General features: G+C 37.1%; 2 protein-coding genes across 2 annotated transcripts; both read left to right on the top strand.

Moving 5' to 3' along the window:
• The first annotated feature begins 8,227 nt into the window (after positions 1 to 8,227).
• On the top strand, positions 8,228 to 9,082 carry LOC131786869 (adenosine receptor A2a-like). Its single transcript, XM_059103941.2, has one exon. The coding sequence runs from the start codon at positions 8,228 to 8,230 to the stop codon at positions 9,080 to 9,082; it is 855 nt and encodes a 284-aa protein (XP_058959924.2).
• Positions 9,083 to 11,520: 2,438 nt separating this feature from the next.
• LOC131786870 (adenosine receptor A2b-like) lies at positions 11,521 to 12,186 on the top strand. Its single transcript, XM_059103942.2, has one exon. The coding sequence runs from the start codon at positions 11,521 to 11,523 to the stop codon at positions 12,184 to 12,186; it is 666 nt and encodes a 221-aa protein (XP_058959925.2).
• The last annotated feature ends 6,858 nt before the right edge of the window (positions 12,187 to 19,044 follow it).

The raw sequence follows: 19,044 nt of genomic DNA, 5'->3' as shown, positions 1-19,044 counted from the left end.
GTTGATTTAAATAAACAATAATTATATTTGTGAGCAGTTCAAATATATGACTTTCATATATTCTTAACCAATAATTATATTTATGGCCATTTCCACACATATCTGGATATTTTTCAATCTGCAACTTTCTCAATGCATATTTACAAAAAAATATCGCCTTCACAAATAACGCCATCGAATCGTTTTAGTCCGTCCTCACGTACCCGATATGTATCCGGATATATCAACGCTTTTTTCAACAGAGCATGCGCACTATCAAGAAACTTGAGCCTGCGATAAATATAATCGGCATTTGTGTTTGCTAAGTTGAAGTTTCAACACGTGTTGCTCGGAAGTCTAAAAAACGAGATCTCTGTTGGCTGTCATATCGTAATGTCTCCCGCAGGAAGGACTTGATGCCACATCGTTACGTCACTGTATACGTTTCAAAAAGGTTGCAAAATCATCAACCGTATTCACCGGGTACGTGTGGCCGAAAGGCCAATCAAAAACATTTATCTGCATACGAGTGAACGGGTTGCATGTTATTGGGAGTTAAAAATACACCTTTGGTGCTACTTGAGGAAGGTTAAATAAGCAGAATAAACGAAAAAAGTATTACATAAGAATAGGGAAAGATTAGAAAGTTGGCATGAATACTGGCAATAACCTTTCGTGGGCTAATTTAAGCTGGTACAGTGAGCTAAAAACTTACTGAAGTGTACTGCATAAATTGTGGATGGCTCATTCATTTTTTTGTGGCCATTTTGATCTTAATCTTACACTGGGGAAATATGCATGTTTTTCATAGATCACCAGTCGTGATCTAAAATTTAACGTCAATAAAAGCCAATAACCACAGAGTTTGTTCATCCAGTGGCTTAAAAGGCGAAAGCAAAATTTCCCATGTTTACTCATTAAATTGTCAACCATTTCTTTTACATTGCCCTCCTTCACTGGATACCTGCAACCACGACCTGCGTGCTTAATCGAAATATGACCTTTCTCATTTCTTTTTGTCTCCAGCAGTAAATCAGCGGATTAAAAAGTGAGTTTAACATGGCACACGTTTGCGTCACCGGTGCAATGGTAGGGCAAATATCACAAAAGCATGTAAATAAAAGAATAAGACAGAAACATAGTGGCAGAAGGCAAATAATAACTGCACCAACTACGAACATAATTGTTTTAAGCGCCTTGTTCTCTCTAGTAAATCTTTCCACCTCTTGCTGGGGCAATTGTTGAGTTTAATCTTTTCTCGTTGAAGACATGTTTCTCGATACATAATGAAGCAGGCGAAAGCAAGGAAAAGAATGCACGAAAGAGTCAGAAGGACAGAAAAAAAAAACGTACAAATAAGGACATGTTTAGAACTCTAAAAACCCCAATGATAAAAGCAACGATCCAAACTCCTAACACTGCTCTCTTCATTTTTTCATCAGTTATGAAGTTTGGGTATTGCATCGTAAATTTGATCGCAAGGAGTCTCTCGAGAGTAACCAGCAACAGATGAAAGTATGAAGCTGTTAGAATCACAACCACAGTTGTGACAAAACAGTTTTCAACTGTTCTACTGTCATTGAGACCGAATAATAGGAAGATCTTCCACAGGACAAACAATGGTTGGCCAAGGAGACCAGTTAAGGCGTCAGTCACCGCTAAACAGGCCAGTAAGATGTTGCTGTTGGTACGGAGTCGAGGAGTCGATTTCGCAGCTTTTATCACAAGTACATTGAGTAGAAATGTAAAGGGACAAGTGATGGTGTTGATGATGATTACATTTATAGCGCCCGCCATCGAAGAGACATCTGCTGTGTCGCCTTCTCTACTGGTTACGTTTGTTACATTTGTAGAATTAGCCGAGGAGAAGTTTACCATGTTGAATCGGAAGCTTGATCCAAGTAAACTAGGTCTCTCGTAAAAACTGTTTCTTTCAGACGTTTGACCTCGCATGAAATCGGCGGAAGATGAAGGCAGAGGAAATCTGACGTTTCTTTTGTAATGACTTAAAAATCTCCTGGGAATGAGTACTCAGTCCACATGTGCACAAGAACAATAAAGAACAAAGCAAAATGGGAAAAGCAAAACTGTTAACGAAAACTGACCGCTTAATTCAGTGTCACGGCTTTGTACGGTTCCGCTTAATACAGGGTAGACTCATGGAATATCATTTCAGTTCAATAATGGTCTTAAGCAAATGCTCTTTATCAAATTCGAATTCATGATTACAAGCACCTTGGATGGACAGAGAGACAAAACTCAAACATGGAATTTTTTCCTATTCGTTGCCAACCCTTAAATCTCTCTCTAGTGTTTCATCTTTCTTGTTTATTCGTCCCATTTTACCTTTTTCTTTAGCTGCATCAACCTAACATTTTGTACCATCCAATAAAATTAAAAAAGTGTTGTAGATTATGTAAATCTAGACTATTGTATTTTTATGCGCGAGAAAAAGTCAAGTGGGAACATACGCCAGCGTAAGTGGAGCGAAAAAAGAGCTGTATGTAATTCAGTTAAAAGAGCCTGTCACTTTCCCTTTAATGTTTTTTGGTTCACCACCTACTTGATTGAAACTAAAGATGAAAACATCCAGAAAGGATGCGTATAAAAGATAAAATTCGAACCTCTGAATGATAAGAGATTCTGTTTAGACGCTAAGCTTTTTACAGATGACCATTGCTTAATCAAAATATCGATAGAAATGTATTCGTTATACTGGAGCTTCACCCGAGTGATGTTAGTTTTATTAGAAGCTTACCTTGCCGTCTTACTGTTGCCTTATTGTGGGAGATAAACTAATTGTTAACGTTCGATCGAAATCGGTGCCCATCATCTCCATATTCACCTATTCCAGCTCTTTTTGGATTATGTTTCCTATTCAAACTTCTTTTATTAGTCCAACGAAACTAATATTTTGTGGCTTCCAAACAATAAACGCTCATTACATAATCAGGAATTGTTTTAATTTAAGCACGAGGAGAGGTCCAGTGGAAAAACGTGCACATTGAAGCGCTGGTCAGTCAAAGCCTACAAAAAACAGCTTGAAAGATCTTACACATTGTTTCTCTGGAAAAAAATCATTAAACCTCACATCTGCCTTAATTTATTTCGTATGAAGATGCTAAATTTATTTGAATAAACGTAAATTAATCAGTGTTAAAATGGTTAAAAGACTGATTTCAACCCAGTTAAGATAGGATTTGGTTTTGCTTGTCACAACATAAGGGGGCTAGAAGTTACATATCTAATGCAATATACCCATCATGCAGCACCCATGGAAAACATACAGAAATTTGCTTTTAAAAATCTAGACGACACCATCCGCACCCTTTCAGCAATGTCATTCCTGTAAATACTCAGTGACATTATCTCGCGAAAATCCTCGCGAACTATTTCCCATTTACCGGTTAAATTTTTTCATGAGGTTGAAACACATCCTTTAATCTATTTTAAAGCTTGCCTTCATTGATATAAGATCAAATGGAATATACATCTTCGATCGGATTCACGGTAGGTACGCTCACGGATTGTCGTGTAGAGGGTAAAGAGTGCAGCAAATATCAACTCGTATTTGCGTCAGCAAAGAACGTTTCGGTGAAGACATTTTTTGGTTGATGTAAAAACAGCCACTCCGTTTCACCAGAGTATGCCAGTTTGCATCAAAAAAATTATGGTGGGTAAACTTCCGAGTGCAGTTGTTTGTTGCTTCAAAGTATCGTTTACGATCAAATGGAAGAAAAATCGTCAAATAGATTAACGGCAGCTATACTTAAGGATTATCGTTTGAAAAGTATAGAGTGCGGCAAATATCAGCTTATATTTGTGACAGCGGATTAGGTTTTCTCGAAGCCATTTCTTTCCTGGCTGAAAAAACTGCCTCGCCGTCTCACTTATCGGCTCTACGTGTATTTGATTCTGTCGGAAGACAGTCCTTCCTGTTTTGGTTTACCTCATTAATATTTTGATTGGTTACCTGCTTTTTTTCTGGAAATGGAGTGAAGCGCAGCTAATCAGGGGGTTTTTTGGTTTTCAACAGCCTCCTCGTCCTCGAGCAGGCGTCTCGTCGCCCTTCCCCCACCCCCTACCCCCCATCGTCCACTCTAACTCCAAATCAAATATGGCCGCTCGAATAGACGATGCGAGCTTTAACGTTAGCTCGACCTATTAAGACGCCTGCATTGCAAGCTATAATAGACCCCAATTCCATAATTTTTCTTTTATTCGAACCGCTCAACAAAATGTCTGTTCAAGGAATTTATCAGTTATACCAGTACTAGAAATGGAATTAAACACATGTGAGAGAAAATGAGCCATTAGTTAGCAATTTATCATTCTATTCAAGAAAGAGATCATGCGCAAAGTATTTATTACAAATGATTCTTAAAGGTTCATAGACAGTTTTATGCATTTTCAGCGTGATATCAAAGACCTTTGCATTAAAACAAATTTACGCATAATTTTTCTAAACCATTAACCACAAACTGAGCTTTCCTTTGATGTGATCAAGAAAGAAAAGAAAAAAACGTAGGGAAAATCGGCCGGCTAGGATATTTATTTTGCTTATTTTCAACGGATCTATCTTAGTGAAAAAGATATGGTAATTTAGTAATATCAACTGAGTTGATAACGTAAATTGGCCACCGTAAAGAATATCGTGAGAAAAGTAGCGAACGTACCCCAAAAAGACTTTTGTGAGAAAAAGACTAGGGACGCAATCAATTTGGCTTTCTTGAACCAACGAAAAACTATCATTGAGACATTACGAGCATCGAATTGATGGCAAATGCGTTGATTTTATACATGTTAAAGCGATAAAAAAAACATATTGAGTTAAAAATGAAGCGATCATCGTCTTGATAATTGACATGCTGCCAGTATGCTAATCGCCCTGAAAAAGGAAGTGGCTGACAAGGGGCTACCTGAAAGGCTCTTATTACAAATAAAACATTACAAGGAACAAATCATTGCTAGCCAACAGTTGTGCAATTCTTCTGTAGTTTTCAGGAAACTATGCAAATCCGACACACTTATTGGAATTACTTGGCCTCAAGCGTCAGGAAAAACCAAACCATGCTATAACTCGATGCATGACTAAGTAGGCGTTAGCAAGGAAAAGAATACGCATGATAACGAGAAGGCCTGTAAAGGAACGTGCTACTACGAACAATTTCATCTCTCTTCAAACCCCATGAAAAAAGTAATGATTTAAACTACTAATAACACTTTTAATTTTAATCGCAATGAGTCTCTCGGAATCAATCAAAGAAGCAACAAGCATTACAACGCGCGGAATGTTTCAGTTTGCGTGCGATTCGCGCAATCAATTTTAAAAAAAAATTCCGTCGCTCGAGAAATTTTTCCCGTGCCCTCCCCGTAACTGAAATTAGCATTTGAAGAAGAAGTGAGAAATTACCCATGTTAAAAGTGCTTGTTCGATACGAAGAGCAAAAAAGTGGCTAATGGGTAATAAATGGCGGCGTTCAATTTCAAGAGTCTGGAGTGTAGTCTGGGGCGTTTCCTCGCTGTTTCGCTGATTTGTGCCCTTGGCGGTCCGTTGTCGCGAGCATCCATGCCTCTGGAATTTTTAATCCCACTGTTTCTATTGATGTTATCAGAGTGTATGTGAATTGCCTCTTTGACCTTACGTGTGTAGTAATGAAGATCACGATCAATAAACTTAACTTCGTTCCAGTAGACTGGCTGATGTCCGGCGTTGTGGTCTTGCTCTGAGACGGCGAAGGTATTAGAGATATTTCTAATTGTCGCTTAAAATTCTTAGTTGTACGAGCTCTGTCTGGCCTTCTCATTATTTCATGTGTTCTTTTCCTTGCATTCGCTTACTTCATCATGTATCGTGAAACACTGCGTCACCAAGAGAAGATAAAAACAAAACAAATGCCTGAGGTAGAAGCAGAAAGATTTACCAAAGAGAACAAGGCACTTGAGACAACTGTCTTTGTAGTTGGGGCTGTTATCGAACCCTGTGCGGTAGCATTTCCTATTAGCCAATCAAATGACGTATCCAATAACACCTAAAACAATCAAATTTTCTTCATTAAATTGTCATGTTGTTATGACAATAAATTATTGAATCACGTCTTCTGATCAAAAATTTAACTGTGATATAAAAAAATTACTAAAGAATTTCGTTTATCGGTGGAATCAAAAAAAAGGTTAGAGTAAAACCTTGATATACTTTCGAGTTCTTAAATCTCTCCTTTATATCCTACTTTGCTGGATGTCTACACGCACGACTTAAGTTCTTATTCCAATATTGACCTTTCTCAGTTCTTTTTTTCTTCAGCAGTACTGAAATCAGTGGATTAACAAGCGACTTAAGCATGATGCATCATTTTGCATCAATGGTGCGTTGATGGGGCAAAAATCACAAAGGCCTCTTGCAGCAACAATAAGACATAAATAGAGTGGAAGGCAAGGAAAACCAGCACCGAATACAAACATCTTCTCCTTTGGGCAGTGGCTGTGCTTTATCTTCTCTTAGCGGCAAACTACTACTAGATATATGATGAAAAAAGGCGAAAGCAAGAAAGAGAATAGATGAAATGGCGAGAAGAACAAAGCTAAAACGAAAATGCTAAACGCCATCCAATCAGATGGATTTCCCTCAAGCTCTGTCCATAAATAAATCTTAATCCAAAAGTGATTGAGGTCAGTTTTTAGTCAGTTTTTTCCAGATATTGCCAAATATGTGTTTAAAAGTCAAAATCGTTTCAACCCCCTGATAGCTTGGTCGCCTGTTCACTTATTTCATCACATAATTCAGAACTTTTCCCTACCATCTCTCGATAAATGTTTCGTGTTTCATGAGCTGATTAATTCTATTTCGTTAGATTAGATTTGCATTCAAATAAGAACTGATCTGTAAGATATAAATCAATTTATTTGACATCTGTTTTGGTTTGGTTTTTATATCGTGGCTATTTCATCGCCATTTATTAGCGAATCATTGTGACTCTATAGCTCACCGTTTTAGGTTCGTCAGCGAGGACTTTGACTAAAAATATCGATAAATTTGACTCCAGTCTCATATTCGGTGCCGTGGTTTAATAACTTACGTTGGGCTAATGTGTAAAACTCTTTCTTCCACGCAATCTTCTGTTATTTGAATCAACTTAACTGAGATGGGAGGGGAAAAAGAAAAAATACAAGTTGAGCACAGTTTATTCATGTTTTAATGATGCAAACCGAAAATTGCATCAAGAAAACGTTCTTGACCAGTTTACGGAGGTTATTAAAGTTCAGTTTGTTTTATGATTGCTTAGATTTTGAAATATCTAGATAAGAATGAAAACTCAAGCGGCTAATTATGAGAAGCATACTCTTGAAATCTATTTCCTGAACCTCTCTATCCGATGGAAAGCCCTGTTATGTGCGAACATCAATATTTTTATTCTCTTGCTCTGTCATACTGGGTTAGTTCAATGATTTAAATTACAAAATATTGCGTGAAAGACGTAGCCGAGTTTTACACATGACCAAAACACAAATTATAAAACTGCGGAACCACAGATGCGACAGGAGTCGTTAAACTGATATCATTAAACTAAAACGGTGAGCTTTAAACTCACGAACGATAACACTGCCGCGAAAAAAACCGCGACGCAATTCTGTCCTTTAAGTCCATGTCGCAATAGCACAATAGATGTCGAATGAATTAATACATATTCTTATTTTTATGCAAATGTTACTTAATGGACGAAAACAAGTGAACTTAACATGTACGGGATATTTATCTTGCGAAAGAAAACGAAAAATTCTCCTGAAGTTATACCATGAGAAGTTAACTGGCGATAGAGCTATTTCCTGTTATCGCGACGATTTTGTTCAAGCTTTCACCGGCTGAAACGATTCTGGACTTATAAAAACACATTTACAGCTTTCTGAAAATCTAATTAAAAAGAGACGGCAATCAGTTTTTGATTAAGATTTTTGTTATGGGCAGAGCTTAAGAGGAATCCATCTAATTGGGTGGCGTCAAGCATCTCCGATTCACTTTTGTCCTGTATTGTTGCAGTACACATGTGTACTGAGGAGTAATTCCCTAGAGATGCTTTAACCACTCGCTATTAATGGTATCACATTTCCTTTGCTTTTAATTTTCTTCGTTTTCATACGAGATTGAATATCTGGTACAGACAGTTGTTTCGAAAGACAGACTTGATTTGCATTGGGTTTCCAGTTCGACAAAGTAAACTTTTCCTTAGTTAGTTTTACAAACGTTACAAACATGGCCAGTAAAGAAGGCGACTCAGGAGATGTTCCATCGGTGGCTGGTTCTTTGATTATGATCATCATCAACACCATTACTTGTCCATTCACAGTTCTGCTCAACGCGCTGGTGATAAAGGCCGTAAAAACGACGCCTGGACTCCGTACCAACAGCAACATCTTGCTGTCCTGTTTAGCGGTGACCGATGTATTAACTGGTCTCTTTAGCCAGCCATTCTTTATCCTGTGGCAGATTTTCCTAATACTCGGTCTCAGTAACAGTAAGACACTTCAGAAATGCTTTCAGGTATCTGTGATTGTATTGCAAACAGCTTCATACCTCCATCTGATGTTGGTTACTTTCGAGAGACTTGTAGCGATCAAATTTACGATGAAATATCCAAAAATTATAACTGGTGATAACATGAGGAGAGCAGTTTTATTAGTTTGGATCATTGCGTTCATCAATGGGGTTTTAAGAGGGATGGAAATGGTCAAAGTAGCAGGTTCTTTGGCAGGTCTTCTTACTCTAACATGTATCTTTTTCCTTGCTTTTGTTTACGTCATCATATATCGAGAAACACGTCGCCACCAAGAGAAGATAAAAAAACAACAACTGCCTCAAGAAGAAATGGAAAGATTTGCCAAAGAGAACAAGGCGCTGAAAACAACTTTGTTTGTTGTTGGTGCTGTTGTTATTTGCCTTCTCCCACTTTGTTTCTGTCTTATCGTTATAGCTACAGGCCTTTATAATGCAATTACTTGCCCGATCAACCAACCATTGGTGATAACATGTGCCATGTTAAACCCGCTTGTTAATCCACTGATCTACTGCTGGAGACAAAAGGAAATGAGAAAGGTCATTTTGGAATAAGAACCCAGGTCGTGCATTCAGAGATACAGTGAAGGAGGGAAATGTAAAGAAAAGAGTGAACAAGTTGATAACTATATTTCTAGATTTTGCGTTGGCCTTTTTCATCCACTCTTAAACAACTCGCTGTTTGTTGTTCTATATGACAGCTAAGATTTTGATCACAAAAGGTAATTCAATAATCAACATCGTGCAAGTTAGCAGCATCGTTTGAAATCGGCAATCAGTCAAAGTCCTTTCTTTCAAACGGTGCTGGTGCTTGTCACAAATCTGCTCCCGGAGCGTTCTAGAATACGTGGTAAATGTATGTAAGGAATCAGTCGTGTTGTAGTAGTTTTTGTTGTTTCCGGGGGTGACCGACTGTTTGGAAAGCTATACCGAGAGAGTTACTGTGATATACTTCAGAGATTTTGTTTCGGGGAGCTTTTTCGACAACTGTGAGTTTGTCTGTGGCGGGCTAAGTTATAGTCTGTAGTGGACTTAAGTGAGATTATTAACCCTTTACCTACCAAGAGTGACTAAGATAGAATTTCTCCTTACAATATCAATACAATATCAAGCATAGAAGTGATGAGAATAAAGTAAAATATCAATTAAAGGATTATTAATTGATCCAATACCAAATTCTCCAAATTTACATCAGAAGAATTGAATGACAGACAGTTAGGAGAATTACTAATGAGATCTTGGGAGTTAAAGGGTTAACGATAATTACTTTATTGCTTTTAGGAGTCGCTTCTTAATAAGAAACTTCCTCGTTGTTTGATAACATAGTTGAGTTTGTAGGATGTTAGCGTTCTTTCTGTCAGATAATCTATACCGTAACAATAGTGTCTGCGATGAAATGCAAATACAAATAAAAGCAATTCAAATAAAATAAAGGCTTGGGATCCGATTTTGTCTGTCTTCAGTAGTACTGAAATCAGTGGATTAACAAGCGACTTAAGCATGATGCATCATGTTGCATCAATGGTACGTTGATGGGGAAAAAATCACAAAGGCCTCTTGCAGCGACAATAAGACAGAAATAAAGTGGAAGGCAGAGAAAACCAGCACCGGATACAAACATCTTCTCCTTTGGGCAGTCGCTGTGCTTTCAGTATCTTCTCTCGGCGGCGAACTGCCGCTAGATATATGATGAAGAACGCGATGAAGAAGGAGAATAGATGAAATGGCGAGAAGACAAAAGCTAAAACGAAAATGCTAAACGCCACCCAATAAGATGGATTTCCCTCAAGCTCTGCTCATAAATTAATCTTAATCCAAAAGTGACTTCCAGTTTCTTCCAGATATTGCCAAATGTGTTTTTAAAAGTCAAAATCGTTTCAGCCCCTGATAGCTTGATCGCCTGTTCACTTACTTCATCACATAATTCTGGACTTTTTCCCTACCATCTCTCGATAAATTTTTCGTGTTTCATGAGCTGTATAATTCTCTTTCGTTAGATTAGATTTGCATTCAAACAAAAGCTGAATCTGTAAGCAAACCGAAAATTGCATCGAGAAAACGTTCTTGATCAGTTTACGGAGGTTGTTAAAGTTCAGTTTGTTTTATGATTGCTGAGACTTTTGAATATCTAGATAAGAATGAAAACTCAGGCGGCTACTCATGACAAATGTATGCTCTTGAAATCTATTTCCTGAACCTCTCTATCCGATGGAAAGCCCTGTTATGTGCGAAACTCAATATTTTTATTCTCTTGCTCTGTCATACTGGGTTAGTTCAGTGATTTAAATTACAAAATATTGCGTGAAAGGAGTAGACGAGTTTTACACATGACCAAAACACAAATTATAAAACTACGGAACTACAGATGCGACAGGAGTCATTAAACTGATATTATTAAACTAAAACGATGAGCTTTAAACTCTCGAACGATAACACTGCCGAAAAAAAACTGCGACGCAATTCTGTCCTTTAAGTCCATGTCGCAATAGCACAATAGATGTCGAATGAAAATACATATTCTTCTTTTTATGCAAATATTAGTTAATGATCGAAAACTAGTGAACTTAACATGCACGGGATATTTATCTAAAGAAAGAAATCGAAAAAGTCTCCTGAAGTTGTACCACGAGAAGTTAACTGGCGACAGAGCTATTTCCTGTTATCGCGACGATTTTGTTCAAGCTTTCACTGGCTGAAACGATTCTGGACTTATAAAAACACATTTACAGCTTTCTGAAAATCTAATTAAAAAGAGACCACAATCAGTTTTTGATTACGATTTTTGTTATGGACAGAGCTTAAGAGGAATCCATCTAATTGGGTGGCGTCAAGCATCTCCGATTCACTTTTGTCCTGTATTGTTGCTGTACACATGTGTACTGAGGAGCAATTGCCAGGAGATGCTTTTACCACTCACTATGCCAGAGTGAGAGACGGGTTGGAAAAGCTGGTCCGAGGGTCAGACTTGAATTGCATTGAGATTTCAATTCGATATGGCAAACTTCTCCTTGGCTAGTTTTACAAACACCACAAACATAACCAGAAGAGAAGGCGACAGAGATGTCCCATCGATGGCTGATTCTCTAATCATAATCATCATCAACACCATCACTTTTCCCTTCACAGTTATTCTCAACTTACTTGTGATAAAGGCTGTAAAAACGAAGCCTCGACTCCGTACCAACAACAACATATTGCTGGCCTGTTTAGCGGTGACTGACGCATTAACTGGTCTCCTTGGTCAGCCATTGTTTATCCTGTGGAGAATTTTCCTTATATTCAATCTTAGTAGCAGTAAGACGGTTGGAGCTTCTTTTATCTCGTTTCTACTTGTTATTCTTGTATCTTCCTACTTTCATCTGATGTTGGTTACTTTCGAGAGACTCATAGCCATCAAAGTTACAATGAAGTACTCAAACATTATAACTGAGAAGAACATGAAGATAGCAGTGATAGTAGTTTGGATCATTGCGTCCTCTTATGGGGTTTTAAGAATGGGAAAGGTCAATACAGCACGTTATTTGACTGGGCCAATCGCTATTTCATGTATTCTCTTTCTTACTTTCGCTTACCTCATCATGTATCGAGAAACTGCTCGCCACAAAGAGAAGATAAGAACTCAACAACTGTCCCAAGAAAGTGTCCAGCGACTGGTTTAGATGCGTCCTTGTCATTCCTTTCTACGTCGCGAAGGTGTTCTCGGAGTTGGTCACCAAGTCGTCTTCCCGTTTCACCAATGTATAACTTTTTGCAAAAAGTGCAAGTTATGCAGTATATGGTATTGGCGGAGGGGCAGGTGATAAGTCCAGCGATCTTAATGGATTTCCTACGAAAGAAAAGAAAGGTTTTGCATTGTGAGCGAGCGCATTTGAAAGTTCCAGGTTGGTAATTAGTTTGAAATGAACTTCTGACCAAAAAGTTGCCTATGTTTTAATCGCGTTTGAATGAAATTAGTGGATGTTGCGAAAAGATAGTACCAGTCTATAATTCAAGAAGCAAGATTTCGCTGTTGGATCCGGCGGAGTCAAGGGGTCGTTTTCACAGCCTTTATTACTAGCACGTTGAGGAGAATTGTGAAGCGAAAAGTGATGCTGTTAATGATGATGGTGGTAATGTAACCAACCTCTAGAGGGACATAAGCTGTTTCGCCTTCTACACTAGCCATCTTGGTAGCGTTTGTAAATTAATCTCGGAGTAGTTATGCGCGTTAAATATCCACTGAAGATCACATGAACCTTTTAGTACCGTGCTGTCGTCCGGAGGCTTTTACAGAAGCGATCCACTTAACTGTGCAAATGCTTCCACTTGCCGTAATTCATGAGGTTGTTGATTTTGTCGGAAATCATAAAATGAAAACAAAAAAACTCAAAAAGAGTTTTTTGATAGAAAATCGCCCTCTATTCATTGAAATAAATTTGCTAAAGATCGTGAATTAATCATAAATAATGAATTTGTACGCTACAAGTACGGAAATAGGGGATTGTATCATATTGTAATTGACGTAATGTTAAGCAAAGCTGATGAGAGTTAGCGATTTTGGTACATATAATTAATGTTAGACTCAGTGAAAGTACTGACAGCCGGTTATCTTATGATCTTAGATAAAATCATCGGGTAATTGTTGTCGTACTTGCGTAAAATTGCTGAGAACCAGATTTTATTGAATCTAGTTATATTTTTGTGTATTAATTTAGTTTTGTAAATCTAATTTAATTTTCTTCACCAAACCTTCAAAACGTTTCAATAAAACAATGGAGAGCCTTGGCATGTACATGTCGTATTTTTTTTTTCTTAGCTAGCTGGACACTTAAATAAGGTTCATTGTTTTCACATCTGTTGTTCCTTTTTGACAAGCTTCAAAATAAAAGAAGTAACTTTGAATTTTTAGGGGAATTTTTTCTCGTTCACTGCTCCATTTTATCTTTAGATCATACAGCTGGCATCTTTCATGCATAAATACATACATAGATACATATATCCTTTATTTTGTGAAGCAGGACTATTACATTACGTGATCAGTATATGGCAATTTTGGTATATGATCTGTTTTCGTACAGTATCTTTTTCGGATTTGTTTGCTTAGTTTCCCCGGCTACAAACCTCTGAATACCTGGATGCAAGACATGAATCCATTTTCTAAATAGAGGCTTTCTTATTTCTTTCTGCCTCAAGCAGTAAATCATGCTCATGGAATAACAAGCAAGTTTAACATGGAATATGAAAATATGAATACTAAATAATAGGAAAAATATTATAGAGGCCTGTGGCTAAAAAAAATGAGGCAGAAAAAGCTGTAAGAAGAAAAAAAGATAACTGTACAAAAAATAAAATGAAAAATTGTCTTTAATGCCTTTTTTCTCTTTGGTAAGTCATTCCGCTTCTTCTTAGGACAATCGCTGTCCTTTTATTTTCCATATATGGCAGCGTTTCATGACGCAAAATCTCCTAAGAGAAGGCATGGAAACGATGTGTGAAATAACGACAAGGCCTGTTATAGAGCGTGATGCTGAATACATTTCCCCTCCCTGAAAAAGTTCTCTGTTTCTTTTTTAAAAAATATATCTCTCTCATAACTTTACAAATAAAGTAGCCGTTTTTCTTCTATTTCTTGATTGACATAGATTTTCTTAGTACATACCCTGTGCGATAGCGCTCTTTACTAGCCAATCAAATGGCGCATCTAACAACATCTAAAACCATCAAATTTTCTTTGATAAATTAAAAGTCATGATGACATTTGAAATTTGGAGCAAGTGCCAGTACGGTGTGAATGAAACTATTTCGACTGATTGCCAATTTCCAAACATGTTAGTAATTTTTCATAAAATTAATTATCGATTCATGTCTTCTGATCAAAAATGTAATTGTCGTATAAAAAAAAAAATGACCAAGGAATTTCATTTATCGGTGGATAGAAAAGGCCAAAGTAAAATCTAGATATATTTTCAAGATGTTCGCCCTTTTCATTATATTTCCCTCCTTCAATGAATGTCTACATGCACGACCTGAGTTCTTATTCCAATAATGTCCTTTCTCAGTTCCTTTTATCTCCAGCATGCAGTAAATCAGTCGATTGTCGAGCGGGTTTAGCATAGTATATTGTGTTGCATCAATGGTAGGTTGATGGGGCAAATATCATAAAGACCTCTTGCTGTAACAGTAAGACAGAACTAAAGTGGAAGAAGGCAAACGAAACCAGCACTGACTACAAAAAAAAGTTGTCTTAGGCGCCTTTTTGTAAATCTGTCCACTTCTTCTTAAGGAAGTTGCTGTGCTTTTATCTATTCTTTGTGGCGAACAGGTTTCTCGATACATGATGAGGTGAGCGAAAGCAAGAAATAAAATACATAAAATAACGAGAAGAAAAAAGCTGAATCGGAAGTGCTAAACGCCACCCAATCTGATGGATTTCCCTCAAGCTCTACCCATAGATTGATGTTAATCCATAAGTGAAAGAAGTCAATTTTTGATCAGTTTTCTTCAGATCTTGCCAAATGTATTTTTAAAAGTCGAAATCGCTTCGGCCCCTGATAGCTTGATCACGCTGTTCAATTACGTCATCACATAATGCAGGATTTTTTTTATTATCCATCTTCCGATAAATGTTTCGTGTTTCATTAGCTGACTAATTCTTTCTCGTTAGATTAGATTTGCATTCAAATAAAAACTGAATCTGTGACATATATTGCGTTGTGGTGGCGGCTACCTACTAGAAATGTACTCTTGAAATCTATTTCCTGAAACCTTTTATGGGAGACTCATTATATAATTTTAATATCTTGCTCTGTCATACTGGATTAGTTTAGTGATTTATCTGACGAAATACCGCATGGAAGAAGTAGCCGAGTTTTACACATTACCAAAACACAAATTATAAAATTACGGAACCACAGATGTGAAACGAGTCAATAAACTGATATTATTAAGCTAAAACGGTGAGGTTTAAACTCATGACAGATAACAATGCCAAGGAAAAAACTGCGACGCAATACTTTTCTTTAAGCCCATGGCGCAGTAGCACAATAGATGTCGAATGAATTAGTACATATTTCTCTTTTTATGTAAATATTAGGTGATAGACGAAAACTATTGAGCTTAACATGCGCGATATATTTGTCTTGCGAAAGAAAACGAAGAAGTCTCCACAAGTTGTAACATGAGAAGTTAGCAAGCAATAGAACTATTTCCAGTTATCGTGACAATTTCCTTCAAGCCTTTTACCGGCTAAAACGATTTTGGTCTTATAAAAACACATTAGAGCTTTCTGAAAATCTAATTAAAAAGAGACCGCAATCAGTTTTTGATTAGGATTTTCGTTTTGGACAGTGCTTCAGAGAAATCCATCCAATTGGGTGGCGTCAAGCATTTCCAATTCACTTTTGTCCTGTTTTGTTGCTGTACACATGTGGACTGAGGAGTAATTCCCAGGAGATACTTTGCTTTTAATTTTCTTCGTTTTCACTCGAGATTGAATGTCTGGTAGAGACAGTTGTTTCAAGAGACAGACTTGATTTAATTTGCATTGGGGTTCCAGTTCGACAAAGTAAACTTTTCCTTGTTTAGTTATACAAACGTTACAAACATGGCCAGTAAAGAAGGCGAGTCAGGAGATGTTCCATCGGTGGCTGGTTCCATGATTATAATCATCATCAACACAATTACTTGTCCCTTCATAGTTCTGCTCAACGTGCTGGTGATAAGGGCTGTAAAAGCGACGCCTGAACTCCATACCAACAGCAACATCTTGCAGTCCTGTTTAGCGGTGACCGATGTATTAACTGGTCTATTTTGCCAGCCATTCTTTATCCTGTGGCAGATTTTCCTACTACTCGGTCTCAGTAACGGTGAGATACTTCAGAAATGCTATCAGGTATCTGTGGTTGTATTGCAAACAGCTTCATACCTCCATCTAATGTTGGTCACTTTCGAGAGACTCGTGGCGATCAAATTTACGATGAAATACTCAAACATTATAACTGATAATAATATGAGAAGAGCAGTTTTGGTAGTTTGGATCATTTCGTTCATTAATGGGGTTTTAAGAGGAATGGAAATGGTCAAAGTAGCACGTTCTTTGGCAGGACTTCTTACTGTGTCACGTATTCTTTTCCTTGCTTTTAGTTACTGCATCATGTATCGAGAAACACATCGCCACCAAGAGAAGATAAAAAAATTAACGACTGCCCCAAGAAGAAATGGAAAGATTTTCTAAAGAGAACAAGGCGCTGAAGACAACTTTGTTTGTGGTCGGTACTGTTGTTATTTGCTTTCTTCCACTTTGTTTCTGTCTTACCGTTATAGCTACAGGCCTTTACAATGCAATTATTTGCCCGATCAGCCAAACATTAATCCACTAATTTACTGCTGGAGACAAAAGGAAATGAGGAAGGTCATTCTTGGAATAAGAATCCAGGTTGTGCATTCAGAGATACAATGAAGGAGGGGAATGTAAAGAAAAGAGTGAACAACTTGATAACTATATTTCTAGATTTTGCGTTGGTCTTTTCCATCAACTTTTAATGAACTCGCTAGTTGTTCTTTTATATGACAATTACGATTTTGGTCACGAAAGGTAATTTGACAATCAACCTCGTGTAAGTTACCAACATCGTTGGAAATCGGCAATCAGTGGAAGTCCTTTCTTTCAAACGGTGCTGGTGCTTGCCACAAACTTGCTTCCGGAATGTTCTAGAATACGTTGAAAATGTGTACAAGGAATTAGCCGTGTAGTTGTTGTTTTTGTCATGTTGCGGGCAGTGACGAAATGTCTGGAAAGCTATACCGTGAGAGTTACCGTGATATACTTCAGAGAAATGTTTTTAGGAGACTTGTTGACAACTGTGAGATTGTGTCAGTGGTGTGCCAAGTTAGAGTCTGTATTGAGTTTAAGTGAGTTGATTAAGGATAATTACCGTATTTCTTTTAGGAGTCGCTCTTTAATAAGAATATTAAAATTGTTCGTTGGTTAATAAAATAGTTGAGTTTGTGGGATTTTAGCGTTCTTTCAGTCTTCTAAACCATACCGTAACAATATTGTTTGCGTTGAAATGCAAATACAAATAAAAGCAATTGGCATAAAATTAGAGACTCTGGATCTGATTTCGAAAATTCGATTCGTATTCAGATAATTGTATAATTGAAGTGTTAGGTAGTTCCATTAATTCAGGTTATCAAATATATAGTTTTTCAACTTGTTTTCTGTAAGCAAAACAACACACTTAAGGAATAAAACCAAACAGAACGGCAATCAGAGGGAAGATAAGTTATTTTTGTATTCTTGAATAGTCAAAACATAGCTTACTTCGGAAAGAAGAACTAAAAGAATAGATCTCGAGGGTATTTATCCCGTAGCTAACCAACTAAATTTCCACAGTTTAAAATGACCCTATCTAGATATTCCAAAAAACCTAACAGCCTCCATAGGCTAGTAAACAACGTTTTCTCGATATCATTTTTGTTTGGATTTCAACATGTTCAAAACTGTGAATAATTTGATCTTCAGAGCGGCTGTGCTCAAACGGTATTTTTTTCTTTCTTGCCCTCCCATCCCTGTTTTGTTTTTTAAATTTAAGGAATTTTGCATGGGAAAAGTAAAGGGTTTTGCTCATTACTACAATTCAGATTATAAAACCACAGCACACTGGAGATAACAACAGTTAGGCTTGTCCCGATTGTGCTCGTGAAATACTGGAGGGTTTCTCACTAAAATGCTTTAAAAATTGCTATTCAATCTGAAAAAATCCAAAAAATTGCTATCTTAATTTCAAAAGTTACTGGTTAAATTTGTTGATGGTTTTGAATTAGCGTTAATTGAAAGCTTTATTTTTCGGTCTTCACAATAATTGCTAATAAGATCGGTCGAGAAAAATAGCTTGAAACTTTGCTTTAAAGAGTTACTTGCAAATATGGGCGAAATTTAAGAATGGTCTTAAGTCTAACAGAACAAATCACAAGGTTTATTTGACGTCTTTCCGAAAGTCAATTTAGCCGATCATCTTAGATAAGGATCGCAATATTTGTTCAAAAGGTTGAAAAAATTAATGAAATTCACATAAATTGAAGTTTTCTATAAAATTGTTGACTTTTTTGGTCTTGATATGAGCTCTAACTTATATTTTGCTCAAAAATTGCTCAAATAGGTAAAAAAGGAACATGCTCGAGATTGCTGGGAACGTCAAAAGTTGCCGAGATGTTGTCGAGCACTATCAGGAATAGGCCTAACACCGGTGCGAAAGAAATTCGCGGTGTTAAATTGAAAGTCTTTAATTGCTGACGAACCTAAGGCGGTGAGCTTTTGACTCACAGTAATTCACTGGTAAATGGCGATGAAAAAGACCCGATGCATATCCTTGTCTCTAAGCCCATGGCGGCAAGGCAAAGTAGACGTCATGTGAACTCATAAAACAAATTTTATTTCAATGGAAATCTAAGTAAAACTTACCAACTTTTTAAAAACACATTTGGCAATATCTGGAAAGGCTAATTAAAATTTACTTTAATCACTTTTGGATTTAAAT

The sequence above is a fragment of the Pocillopora verrucosa genome, chromosome 9 (genome assembly GCF_036669915.1).
Source record: "Pocillopora verrucosa isolate sample1 chromosome 9, ASM3666991v2, whole genome shotgun sequence".
In the NCBI taxonomy this organism is placed as follows: Eukaryota; Metazoa; Cnidaria; class Anthozoa; order Scleractinia; family Pocilloporidae; genus Pocillopora; species Pocillopora verrucosa.
Note: the sequence above shows the minus strand (reverse complement) of the source record. Positions and strands in the feature narration are given on the sequence as shown.